The sequence below is a fragment of the Stegastes partitus genome, unplaced genomic scaffold (assembly GCF_000690725.1).
Source record: "Stegastes partitus isolate 25-593 unplaced genomic scaffold, Stegastes_partitus-1.0.2 Scaffold89, whole genome shotgun sequence".
In the NCBI taxonomy this organism is placed as follows: domain Eukaryota; kingdom Metazoa; phylum Chordata; class Actinopteri; family Pomacentridae; genus Stegastes; species Stegastes partitus.
Window position 1 is genome coordinate 349,663 of NW_007577820.1, and position 13,791 is coordinate 363,453.

General features: G+C 44.9%; 1 protein-coding gene across 1 annotated transcript; it reads right to left on the bottom strand.

Moving 5' to 3' along the window:
• Positions 1–5,064: 5,064 nt before the first annotated feature.
• On the bottom strand, positions 5,065–13,189 carry cfl2 (cofilin 2 (muscle)). Its single transcript, XM_008277109.1, has 4 exons — positions 13,056–13,189; positions 8,291–8,598; positions 6,276–6,352; positions 5,065–6,085 (listed from the first exon to the last, which is right to left on the bottom strand). Exons 1-4 carry the CDS (start codon positions 13,056–13,058, stop codon positions 5,973–5,975), a joined length of 501 nt encoding a protein of 166 aa, XP_008275331.1. The 5' UTR covers positions 13,059–13,189; the 3' UTR covers positions 5,065–5,972.
• Between the last annotated feature and the right edge of the window lie 602 nt (positions 13,190–13,791).

The window sequence follows — 13,791 nt, forward strand, 5'->3', positions numbered from 1 at the left end:
TGTGTGTTGTTGCCTTGTGTGGACGCGCTGACAGCAGCAGCAGCAGTTGTGTGTCCAGAAATAGCAGCAGGATCAGATTCTCTGATCGGAGCGTCAGCAGCTTCTTTCTGTCTCTTTCAAGCACAAAACGGTTCACAGCTGAAGCAGCTTCAGACCTGGTTCTGGTTCTGTTTTCTGCTGAACCGGAGTCCCAGAACCAGACTTCAGACAGTCAGAACCGAGAGGCTGTAAGAATGAACTGATCTGACCACCAGCAGTACCCAATAAGTGACAAACTACAGAATCGTGTCTGAATAGAGACTAAACTTCACAGATGCCACCTGATCCGTCTGCATGTGCTGTTTCCCACAATGCACTGCAGGCCCAAGCCTCGAGGAGGTCACGGATCCTCCCGGTCCACTGGGTCTGAGGCTGAAGCAGCTCAGCCGATGTTTGATCGTTTAGTCTTTTCATCAGAGACCAAACGTTAATGACACGTCGGCAAACAACCAAACTGCAACATGGTGTAAAGGCTGAAGGCTGCTGAGGGAAAAACCCGATGAGGTTCTGTTTGTGTTCTGTTTACTTTAATAGAACGAATTATGCAAATTCACCAGAGTAATGTCCATATGATTGTTAAAACCCTACAATATCATAAATTATGCAAATTAACAGACTCATTTACATAACACACTGAGGAGTTTCTGTTCCAGGACCTTGTTTTTCACAATAGCGCCACCTACAGCAGTGGATGAACGCTTCAGTGAGCCGCTTATGGTTGTAAAGGTTTATTCCACCCAAAATGCTCCCTCCTCTCCATGCACCTGGAGGTTTATTCTTTTTTAAAAAGTACTTTCTGACAAATGAGTCACGGTTTTAACATTTATTCCACCCACATAGTTCTTTAGGTTTGTTTTGCTAGCATCAGTGGGCTACACAAGCTAGCTGCCCTTTGGAATAAACAGGTTTACGTTATCTGGCTGAAAAACAACACTGATAATGTGGTTTTACAACGATGCTGCTGCTGATGTAGCCACTGAGTCCGACTGGCCAGAGATCAGTAAGCATCACAGAAGTCTTTGTCCTGGTGGCCCATCGCTAACGTCAAGCTACGCCAGGGTACCTCCTCATCTGGTCACCTCAACCTGCCACGAAGCTACAAGAGAGCTGGTCTAGTTGGTCCTCACTTGTCTTGAATACCTGACCTTTGGCCAGATATTCAGCAGATACTGAATATTAAACAACAGAAGTAGGAGCAAAATACTTGATCATGACGTCCCTGGCAAACACCTGAGAACTGCATTTATAAATATGACTTGTTTCAGCTTCACTCACTTGATTTGTCTCCGATCTGAGGCCAGTTCTTGACGCTTAAAAACGAGATTTAGATCTCAGTGAGGTTCCTGAATGAACGAAGCTTTAACCAAACTAATAGAAGACATTTAACGTGCTTCACACATGAGCAGAGACTTTTACATTCATAATAAATCAAAAGAAAAATATGAGCAGATGAGACAAACTAAAGTCATAAAGATAGCATCAAAAACACAGCTTGAATACCATTAAAACGTGCAGCCAGACTCAGACTGACTTTTACCCGAAGAGCAACGTGACGCAGAGAAACCAGTTTACCTGACGGAGTTTGTTATTGACCTGAGGAAGCCTCACCTGTCTCGCTCCTCACCTTGTTTTCACCGACAACTCTGTGAAAACAATCCCAGGTTTGATGTGGAACTCCCTCCCTTCCCTCTGGCGCGTTACCAAAGTTTGGCAAACAGCCAAACTGCAACATGAGGAAGCCTCACCTGTCTCGCTCCTCACCTTGTTTTCACCGACAACTCTGTGAAAACAATCCCAGGTTTGATGTGGAACTCCCTCCCTTCCCTCTGGCGCGTTACCAAAGTTTGGCAAACAGCCAAACTGCAACATGAGGAAGCCTCACCTGTCTCGCTCCTCACCTTGTTTTCACTGACAACTCTGTGAAAACAATCCCAGGTTTGATGTGGAAAGTCCTGTCGGGCCACTTCAGCCGATCCGCCTCATTCAGTGGAAAAGTAGGTTTATACTGTCGGATGAAACAAAAGCAGCTGAGCTCCATGAACAATGTGTTTAAACAGAGGAACGAAGCGGAACGTCGCCTGGTTCCACCCAGCGACGGATGGACCTGTCCCACTGGACAATGATCGCTGAGAATAAGTTGTGAAGTTGTGTTATTGTAGTTTTCATGAATGAAACCAGAGACCCGTTCCATGATTCAGGTTTCACTTCATGCATCACCATGGTAACACCGGACCTGCAGGTGATGTTCTAGATAACAGATCAACACCTTAGAACACCTACGGTCCAATGAGTTCTCCTGAAAAATCACCACTAGTAACAGAAGAACAGTTTGACGGAGGTTCTACTCAGGTTAAAGACGACCTTCTGGGTTCCTGCTGGTTCTAATGATATTTTCATGAGTCACCTGCTACAGAATGTTCTGTTACTGATAAGGTTCACAGGCTACGGTGTCATAATAGATCTGTGAGGGTTCTGTTGTGCTTGTAATGGTTCCACTAGAGCTCTCATTTGGTTGTAATGATATCGTACCAGTATTCATGGAGGTTCTACTGAAGTCATCTACAACCCTATAGGCAGCCAATGGAGCCAAGCTGGTTCCAATGGGGTTCTGCTGCCATCATTCTGGTTCTAATAAGTTCCATCTAGAATTATATTGATTCTAACAACGTTCAAGGTGAATTCTAACAGAAATGAACTTGTCTGCAATGGTTGCTGTGGGGTTCTACTGGGATTGCTTGGGTACATACTGATTCTAATGTGATTTTCATGAAGGTATTGTTTTTATTCTGGGATTCTGACAGGTTCTATTTAGGAATGAATGAGCTCTATAGAGGTTCTACATGTTCCAGCTGGAGATGACCGATTTGCAGTGGTCGTTCTGAGGTCCTGTCAGTTCTGGGGTTCTACCAAGAGATGTACTGGTTCAAAAGAGGTTCTGCTGAGTTTGTAGCAGTCCAAAAACAGTTATGCTGAGATCACACTTGTTCTTCTGGGGTTCTTTAAGTTCTAATTGTGTTAGAGTTCTACTGACGTCTCATTTGCATTGATCTTATTTTGCTCAGGACATAATGGTTCTATTACAGTTCTTTTGAAGCTGGTTTTACTGGGGTCCGACTCAAGTGGTCATATTTCTGCATGTAATCTACTAGGGTTCTGATGGGGTACTAAAGTGAGGTTCTTCTGGGTTACACAGGTTCTTTAGAGGTTCTACTGAAGTCACACCAATTCATCTGGGGTACTTCAGGTTCTAATACAGTTCTACTGACGTCTCATTTGCATTGATCTTATTTTGCGCAGGACATAATGGTTCTATTACAGTTCTTTTGAAGCTGGTTTTACTGGGGTCCGACTCAAGTGGTCATATTTCTGCATGTAATCTACTAGGGTTCTGATGGGGTACTAAAGTGGGGTTCTTCTGGGTTACACAGGTTCTTTAGAGGTTCTACTGAAGTCACACCAATTCATCTGGGGTACTTCAGGTTCTAATACAGTTCTACTGACGTCTTGTTTGCATTGATCTTATTTTGCTCAGGACATAATGGTTCTATCAAGGTTATACTGGTTCTACAGGGGCCCAGTAAGGTCACATTGGGTCACAATGGTTCTATTAAGATGTTGATGTCATAAGTGTTTAATTAGTTATACAGGGGTTAGTGTTCTACTAAGGTTCTAATAGGATCAAAGTGGAATTCTACTGGGTCACACTGGTTTTTACAAGCATCAACCAATTTATCTGGGGTTCCAGAGGTTCTAATAAAGTTCTACTGGTGACTTGGTAGCATTTATATTAACTTGCTCCACTTCTTCTGAGGGTATGTTGGTTGTACTGTGGGTCCACTGAGGACACACTAGAACCATAACGGTTCTACTGAGATTTCAGACTATTCCTGCTTTAGGAGTCATATGAGAACCCAGTTGTGTTGTACTGTGGTTCCACTTCAGGTGTTCTACTGGGGTCACATTCGTTCTACCAGACTTCTCACAGATCAGTTTTCCTCGGTCATACTGGTTTTACATTTGTCACAGGTTCTGCTGTGGTTCTACGGTGGTCACACCATTTCTCCTGCAGTTCTACAGGTTCTACTAGAGTCAGTAGAATCATTCTGATACTGCTCAGTCCATAACAGATGTATGTAGGTTCTTCTGCGGCTTTCCAGGTTCCGCTGATGTCCACTGAGGTCACAGTTGATCCAAAAGGGTTGCACTGGGGTTTGACTGATGCCATTCCTGCTTTACTAGTTATATTAGAACCAGTTAGAATTAATGGTTCTACTGGGTTTACAATGAGGTTATCTTTGGTCACACTGGTTCTCCTAAAGTCTCACTGATAATGATAAGACAGTTCTGTTGACATCTCCCGAGCATTAATCTTATTTTGCCGATGCTACAACAGACCTAAAGGTTCTTCTGAGTTTCTACTGGGGTCGAAGTAAAGTTCTTCTCGATCAAACAGGTTCTACATGTGCCACACAGGTTCTGCAATGGGACTAATACAGTTGTACTGACATCTCACTAGAGTTCATCTTATTTTTAAGGCCATATTGGATCTAGAAAGGTTCTTCTGAGGTTCTACTGAGGTCACAGTGAGGTTATTCTGGGCCATACTGGTGCTACATATGTCACACAGGTTCTGCAGAGGTTAAGCCGGTTCTACTGGGGTCAAAGTAAAGTTCTTCTAGATTAAACTGGTTCTACATGTGTCACACAGGTTCTGCTATAGGACTAATACAGTTGTACTGATATCCCACTCGTGTTAATCGTATTTACTGAGCCCATAATGGATCTAGAAAGGTTCTGCTGGGATCACAGTGAGGCTGTTCTAGGCCATACTGGTTCTACATGTGTCAAACAGGGTCTGCTGAGGTTCTACTGAGGTCATGTTGACGGTACTGGCTCACAGAACGTTTTCACTCGGAGGTGGTTCCGAGGCCGTTTGAGGAACAGCCCGGCGGTAGAACCGGAAGGAGAACGACCTGCGGTGAAAGCGCTCTGTGATTGGTGGAAGCAGAGACGAGGCGGGAGGCGTCAGATCTGCCACAGGCTTTTATTGCAAAGTGGCTTCCTGTGATCTCAGAAACAACGTTCCACTTTAAGGCTCCAGATGTCGTCGTGTTCTAGTTGTTGTTGTTGTTGTTGTTGTTGTGGGGTCTTCTCTCACTGCTGGGGTCAAATCTGCTCGCTGTAGTGTTTCTTTACAAAATAAAGGTGCACTCTAACTAACTCTGGTGTGACGTTACATTCAAACTGAAAGTAAGGCGACAACCAAACAGCTAGAATGACAGTGAGTCCGACAGGAATGAAAACTGAGGTAAACAAACGTTAGCTCGGTGACGTGAATACAGAGAACTGAGCGTCGGGATCTTGTCTGTCTCAACCTGTAGTGTTTGAACAAAAAGTGCTGGCTGATAATCGTCTTCTCGTCTCGATGCATAGTCTAACAATGTGTCTGCCTGCGGGGAACATACTGGAGAAGAAACAACAGTTTACAATAATAAATAAAGTCATATGTAAAAAGCGTCATGAGTGCGACCCGTGCGCTACGGGAGGCGGAGCTTCGCAGCTCGCCTCCGACACCGAGGCTGCTTCCTTCACATCGACTTTTTGGCAAAACTCTGGCTGTGAGAGAGACAACCTTCCTGGGGTTTGTAGTGAGTCGGTTGGTGGTGTTTCTGCCAGGTGAACAGAGTCATGTGGCAACAGAGTGGGCGGGGTTTGCATATCATTATGTTAATGAGATCTCCTTCATGTTGGAAAAAAGCAAAAAGAACAAAAACAAAAAGAAAACAGAGAGGCCTAAAGACGCTAACTCCTTCAGGACATGATACAGACAGAGCAAGCTGCTGGGTGAAGCGGCGGTGTTCAGGTGGGGTCAGGTGCTTCGGTCCGGATGGCACGGCGGTTGGCTTGGCTCCGCTCGGCTCGCCGCCGTGACATCACAGCGGTTTGCCCTCCAGAGACACCACCACGTTCCCGCCCAGCTTCTCAGCCAGCGTGCTGCGGTCCTGGATGTCGTCCAGCCCGTTCACCTGCCACTCGTGTTTGATACCTGAGGAGACACACCTGAGGTCAGCACCTGAACACACACCTGAGCTGAACACACCTGAACCCGACGTCACGCTCCACACAGGTGCATCACGTTGTTACATTTACGGTCATCTTAAGAACAAACAATAATTTCAGGATTTAACTCGTGAACACGTCGTTGTCGGAGCCCCTCAGGTGACCCGAACGCTCACCTGTAAACTTCTTTTTGATGGCATCTTTAGAGCTGGCGTAGATCATCTTGCTCTTCAGCGGAGCGCCATCTGGAGCCCTGAGGAGGAACAGCACCACAACGTCAGCTCTCTGTTTGTGTCTACGTCCAGTAACGATCAGTTTGTGTGTCTAAGAGGAGCTTCTCTCTTTGCACTGAATGAATCTGTTTGTGTCTTTTTATTTGGTTCTGTCTCTCGACGGTCCATCAGCGTCTCTTTCTGTGTCGCTGTTTGGTGACTCCTGATATTTGAATCATTCTGCTGTTTGTGTTCATGTTGCAGCTCTTTATGAGTCTGTTTTACTCTCTTTCTGCTCATTTTTCAAATCTTTGTACTTATTTTTCTCTCTCTGTCGCTCTTTGTTTGCTCCTCGTGTGTGTTTCCAGTAAATCTGTGCGTTTTATGTCCATCTGCATCCGTTTGTGTTCATTGTGCGTCGTTGTACTTTCTTCTGTTGCATCATATTTTCTGTCCTGTTTATGATGCTCAGCTTTTATTCTGTTTTATGCGACAATAAACAAAAACAGTTGATCTATAAGACGAGGAGCATCCAGAGACACATTTCAGAGGCAGCTTTCTGACTGAGACTCAGATTTGAAAAGGTTAAAACACTCCCAGAGTCCGTTCAGAACCGAACACGCCCAACGACCGACCGCTGTGAACACCTGAGACAGCAAACACTGGAACACAACTGGGATCAACTGGGATTTAAAAACTATGTGAGCAGAGGCTTCAGGTCCAATGATGTAGCAGCAAGTTAGTGAAGCTTAAGACGCTGATCTGCAGGGTGAAAGTGCAACGAACTTATCAGGTAATAAAGGCTGATCCAGGCAGCTTTCAGCTCCTCCTGCAGTCGACCATGTTTTAAATCACTGATCCATCGGCTGCTGTGAACTCTCCCTCATAAATGCCAGAAAGCTCCTGGTGCAGCTTCTTCTTTATTCAGTCTGACAGTTCAGCCCTGATGACTTAAAGCTGAACATGTCAAAAGTTTTATTTTAATTCTGCAAATCAGTTTCTAAACTAATTTCAGCCGTGCTCCGTTCAGATAAACACCTGATGTATGTCTGCTAAGGATTGACCGATCGTCAGGGCTGGCGTTTCTCTGATCATCACTGTTGTCATTTTTATTCTCGACAATATAAATCAAACGCAGACACACCGAGCAGAAGATGCTGACGTTGTGATCAACACCACAATCCTACAAACACGCTCAGTTTGTGTTACACTGAAAACAACAGAATAATTCACGTTGGTGCTACGTTAACGCGATCAGGAAGAGGTTAGCCGTGTCTCTTAACCTGCAGCTAACGCTAACTGTAGCATCTTTCTAACATCAGATCAGCTTTAAAACTTTGTTCTCTGCAGACACACAACCTGCAAAAACTGAACAAAAAGCACAAACGTCTCCACAAATTGGGACATTTGCTGCTTTGACAGTGGCTAAAGCTACGCTAACGGCTAGTGGCTACATTTGGAGGCAGCCACAGATTAACCTGGAAAACAACCAGAAATAATGGTTTCAGATTCTGATCTCAGTGGGAAAGAAAAGCGAGACAAACAGTTATCAATCTCACAAACGAGAGCGTCGTAGCGTCACCAGTGTTTACAAAGATTTCATGGTGCTCATGATGGTGTTAGCTGTAGGCTAAAAGGCACAGCAAGCCTCTCAGTGGTAGCATTAGCCTAGCACATTTAGGAGAATAAGGGAATTATTGTGTATTGACAGTGCAACAGGGAGACTGTTGGTCTGAGGTCGAGGTGTTTGTTTATTTACTGGAGCTGCTAATGTGCTCGTCTGTCCCTCTGTGTAAACAACAGCCTTCATGTTATTGGCTGTTACGAATGACTTTTAACCAATCAGATGATACTGTGGGCGGGACTTTGTTACAAGTAGGTGCTATGTAGCCAGGCAGCTAGCAGCTAACCCCTGCTGTCTGGAGAACAACCATGATGGACCCCCAGTGTGCTGAACCCTGAACCTCCCCAGCACTGACCAGAAGATGAAGACCAGGTCTTCCTTCTTGGACTCCTTGGTCTCGTAGGTGGCGTCGTAGAGGCCGTATCTGCAGTCGTTGAGGGGGAGGAGCTTGACGAAGCTGCAGTACGGGTCGTCGACGGTCTCTCCGATGTCGCCCACCAGGATCTGCTTCCCCTCCTCCACGATGATCTTCTTCCGGTCCTCGCTCAGGCAGAACAGCACCGCCTTCTTCCTCTTCTTCACCTCGTCCTGGGTCGACGACTTCCTCACCTTCATGTCGTTGAACACCCTGATGACCTCATCGTTCACTGTCACACCTGAAGCCTGCCGACGACAAACACCTGCTTAGAACGGGTCTCTGACAAGTCAGTGAACGCAACGCCACAAGGAGCCACCAAACACCAGCCAAAACAGCAAAGAGTCCATGAATGCAACATTAGAACAAGTCAACAAACTCAATAAACGGGGAGTCAGTGAATGCAACATTACAGGAAATCAGCAAACGCCCTGATGGGTCACTGAACACAACGCCAGTGAAGCCATCACCATGGGCAACTGGCACGTGCACCATGAGGGGCCAATAAACACGACGCCATTAGGAGTCAGTAAATGCAACATCATGAGGAGTCAGTGAACGCACGTCACAAGGAGTCAGTGAACGCAACGTCACGAGGAGTCAGTGAACGCAACGTCACGAGGAGTCAGTGAACATCACGCTATGAGATGCCACCAGGACATAATGAAAGTGACACTATGATGGAGTTAAAAAACGTGACGCCACAGGGGGTCAGTGAACACCACGGCATGAGGAGCCAATGAACGCGATGCCCTGATGAGTCTGTGAACACACCACTGTCCCACACGGAGTCAGTGAACGCAACACCAACGAACCCTGAGGAGTTTGAACAGAGTCTGAACCTGGTTCCTGTTTGAGCAGAACCACCTCAGAACATCTGTGAAACCCGTCCAGGTTCTGAACTTAGTCTGCACTGCTGACAGAACCTTTTTTGTTAAGCGATGGTGTGTGAACGCATTCAGACTCTTCTGAGGACGTTTTCCGTGCACGCGGGGCGACGTTCGGTCTGTTAATAAAGTTTTACTGCTGAACAATAAAGCCTCTGTGCAAGTCGAGTCCGGTCGGTTCTCAGAGGAACAAACCCTGAAGCCTCCGATCAGAGCGATCAGCTGACTGTCGGACTAACAGAACTCAGCTGATCTGATCTCTGCTGCACAAACCTCCTCCGCATTCGCTCTGTAACCGGGTTTGATCTGGAACCTTCCTCTGAGCTTCAGCCTGTCGATCAGCAGACATCTGAAGACGCCACGTTGGACTCTGGACTCTGCTGCCAGACGTTTTATTGATGGAGCGATTGATTAATCATTACTGGAGTTATCAGCAGACGAACTCAGCAACTTTACCATCTGAATCTTTGTCAGATTTAACGCTGCAGTTTGTTTCTTCACTGAAACCGACCAGCAGCTCATGATTATTTACAATTAGTTCTGTGTTTCTGAATATTACAGGACTTTTGTCACTCGATCGATCAATCAGTTGTCAACCACACATTCCTCACATGAACCTAAACATTTATCAATAAACATCAGGTAAAGTCCAAAGAAGCAGCTGAAAAATGAAGAAATTCATCCGTAGAACGACGATAAAACTCAAAGTTAATGAAGAATAAACTTTTTTAAACCCTTCCATGATGCAGCGGATTATTTTTATCATCAACTGGTTGTTTTCTTGTTGATTTAATTTGTTGTTGCGTCTATAAAAAGTTGCTAATATGTGTGTTAACGTACTTTACTTTAAATTTTCTTTAATGATTATTTTCCATCGCACTAGACGGTAACAGACTAAAAAACGTCAAACCAAAGGAGCTGCGACCAGAAAACGTTTGACAAAATCAGCGTCGGTGTAAAGTTTCAGCTCAGATTTAAACCGAGGAGGCTTCAAGTAGAAACTCTTCTGGAAACAAACAAAACAAAACAACAACTGCTTTGTATGACATTAGCTTAAAAACAACGCTTCTGCTCATTAACGTGTTTAAACCCGACACGCTTCGATGTGATTTTATTTCCAGGTTCATCTCTCTGTGAGCTTTACATCTGGAGGTTGTTTGAATCTAAATCAGATCGACGGTGACGAACAACTTCCTGTTTGTGTTCAGAAATCGTTCACGTTTGTTTCAGGTGCAGCTAACGATCAATTAGTTTCCACAGAGATGACGAACGTCTGGTTTAGCCTAAAGATCTTCAGTTTACCGTCACAGAGGACGAAAGAAACCAGAAAATATTCACATTTAAGGAGCCGCAGCCACAGAGTTCAGACTTTTAGTTCATAAAAAACGACTTTAACTGGTTATTAGAACAGCTGGCGATTGATTTAAGAGCTAATAACTGATCGACTAGTTGCTGCATAATACCGTCGACGAGTCAGATTCGATCATTTCACACAAAAAATAAGCAAAACCCAGCCGGTGGAGCTTCAGATAAACGATAACGAAGCTGTTAAAGACGCTTCAGACCGATTATTTGTCTTTAAAGTTGTAAATAATTCCTGAAATGTGACTTAAAATCTACAAGAAGCTGCAATCAGGGAATGTTTATTTTCTTAAAAATGACTCAGCCCGGTTAATCGATTACCGATACAGCTGCGGAATGTTTATTCGTTTTAATTTGACAACTAAACGACTAATCGTTGCAGCTCAAGACAGCAGAACCGTGACGTGGCTCATGAGTTAAGGGTGAAGTTAAGGGTTGAGGGTGAAGTTAAGGGTTAAGTTAAGGGTGAATTTGGAACCATTTTTAATAACCGATTTAGGATCTTAATCAGATTCCTGCTGCATCTTCTCACGTTTCACAGAATTTAGATTTTTTTAAATTTCTTAAATCATCAAACACATGAACTGAACGTAGTCAAATAACCGATGAGTCACTAAATCTGTTACGAGTGGACAGAATTTAATGCAAACTGTTTTTGACAGCAGGTGGATTAAAACATAAACGAGCTCAGACGGCTGCAGTCTTTATATTTCATATTTTATTGATCCGATCAGCTGAAGACGGTTTCTAACAAGACAAAGTGAAACCCTGAGAGCCTCAATAATCTCATTTAACTGCAAAAATCTAATTATATCTGCACTTCTGTGATAGTTTGGATCACTTCTCCGGGAACAGTGTGCAGAACTTTCTCCTCTTTCAGCTTCTTAAATGTCATTTTTTCTACTTTTTCTCAGGTGTGATGAATAAAACATCAGACTTCAGAGGGTTTTATCGCCCAAGCTGCTCATTCAGAGCTGAAACCAGCAGATATCTACACGTTAAAGGAGTTTCTTCACTGTTGACTTTAATCTGTTGTTGCTTTCTTGTAGATTTTTAAGCAAAAGTTTTTTAAAAAACTCAAAATATTCAGTTTACTGTCGGATGTGACGACACAAAAAGCACCAAGAGGCTCGAAAACCAGCAAATATTTTTATATTTTTGCTACTTCTGCGTTAACAAACCCACAAACCAGCACATCAGCTGTAAACTGATTTTACTGAAAAAAACAAACTCCAGCTGCTAAAACCAAAAGACTTCATCAGATATTATTGATCAGCCGACATTAAACTGTTCAGACAGTTAATCAGCTGATCAGACAAATAGTTGGTTAATGCTTCTGATTTTCTATTAACATCTGATTTATTGATTATTGACCAGAGAAGCTGCTGCTGATCAGAAAACCATCAAACTCAGCTCATGTGATAAACTGGATCAAACAGACGAGTTATGAGTAAAAGTCCAGATTAAATCAGAAACACGGTGAATCATTTCCATCACTGCTGATTTATTCTTCAACCAAACTCATGTTTCAGCATCAAAGAACAGATTCGAAGCTTTTCTTTGACCAACACTGAACTGAACATTTTCTGGACTTTTGATTTGAACTGAAACTCTGATCGGCAGAGGACCTGCACATGGAGCCGATAATCAATTCATTAATTTAAAAAAATCTGAACAATCAAAGTGATCGTTAGCTGCAGCTCTATACTGACGTGAATCAGGTTCAGGAGGACCAGAGGCTGAATGGACCCTCACAGGACCAGAACCAGGCTTTGGGCTTCAATCGGTCACAATTTAAACGGACCCTGGTTGGGACTGAAGGCCTGCGGCTGGTTAGCTGCTGGTTAGCTGCTGGTTAGCTGCTGGTTAGCTGCTGGTTAGCTGGTCAACCGGTGACTCAGGAAGCGGCGCCCAGCCTGCGGCCTCCCCGGACTGCACAGTCACGGTCTGACTCACGAACCCGGAATTAACCTGGACCACAGCCGGCCTCCGGGACCCGCCTCAGCCCTGGCCAGCGGTCCCGGCCGGCCCCGTCCTAGCCGGGCCTCGGTCTCCGTTCCCGGCTTGGTGCGACCAGCTCAGCCCGGCGGCACCGCAGCCGGAGTAAGATGGCCGCCCCGGGCCACACGGCCTGGGGGCAGGCCCGGCCCAGCCCGGCCCGGCTCGGCTCGGCCCCGAAACACGAACCGCTAATTCGAATAAAAATGTAGAAAGGTTCCACCGACGCCGGCGGACCAAACACCGACACCGGGTCCGCTCGTCGGCCACGTAAACACCGAGTAACCGTCGCAGGCGGCGGACGGAGCGGCTAACTAACGGAAACCATGCTAGCTAACGTCACGCTGCCCGCCGAGCCGCATAACGGTCCTCGGAGGCCCGCAGGCGGCGCGCCGAGCTCCCGCCGGCCGCCCAGGACCTCCATCCGACGCCGGGCACCGTCTCCGGCCGCTGCTTACCATGTTGTCCCGGGGTTTGTCCGCGCTGCTTCGCCGTCAGATCGGGGTTTCTCAGGGGTGAAAGGTAGCGGGGAATGTGGCCGGCCGACCGGAGGAGGAGGAGGAGGGAGGAGCGGGGAGGAGGACCGAGGGGGAGGAGGGAGGAGCGGGGAGGAGCAGCGGCACCACACCGACATCTGGAGGAGCGATCCGGATCTCAGTCCGGTGTCAGTCCGGTTCGGCAGAAGAGAACCGAGAAAACAGACGGAACCAGAAAAACAACATAAAATAATAAACCTGATCCAGCGAGTCACAATAATAACATCTAACTAATTAACCTGAAATGTGGCAATAAAGGTTTCATTTGGACATAAAAAGTCTGAATTTAAACTTTAGAAGCAAAAACATTCAATAAAAGTTTAAATATCAGATCAGCACCGACAGGGTTTTAAAGTTGTTTTTAAAGAGCTTGTAATGTTCTTTATTTCTACTTTATTTGACTTCTTTGTATTTTTTATTTGTATTTTTCCATATCTCTCTATTTATTTTATTTATTTATATTTTCCTGATCTCTCTCTACTTCTATTTATTTCTACTTATTTCTATTTATTTCTATTGGCTTACAACCAGACTCAGTCATAATTTGACGCCACGTCACTTAAATGTTGACAAACGGTCAAAATTTTATTTCTTTTATAAACATTTATGAAAAAAAAAAGTTTTAGATTAAAACTTTTAGAAGTAAAAAGTCAACATT

Coding starts and splice junctions, on each gene's coding strand:
- cfl2 (XM_008277109.1), bottom strand. Junction 6,353..8,290: donor GACCTGGTCTTCATCTTCTG/GTCAGTGCTGGG, acceptor GTTCCTCCTCAG/GGCTCCAGATGGCGCTCCGC. Junction 6,086..6,275: donor CATCAAAAAGAAGTTTACAG/GTGAGCGTTCGG, acceptor GTGTCTCCTCAG/GTATCAAACACGAGTGGCAG.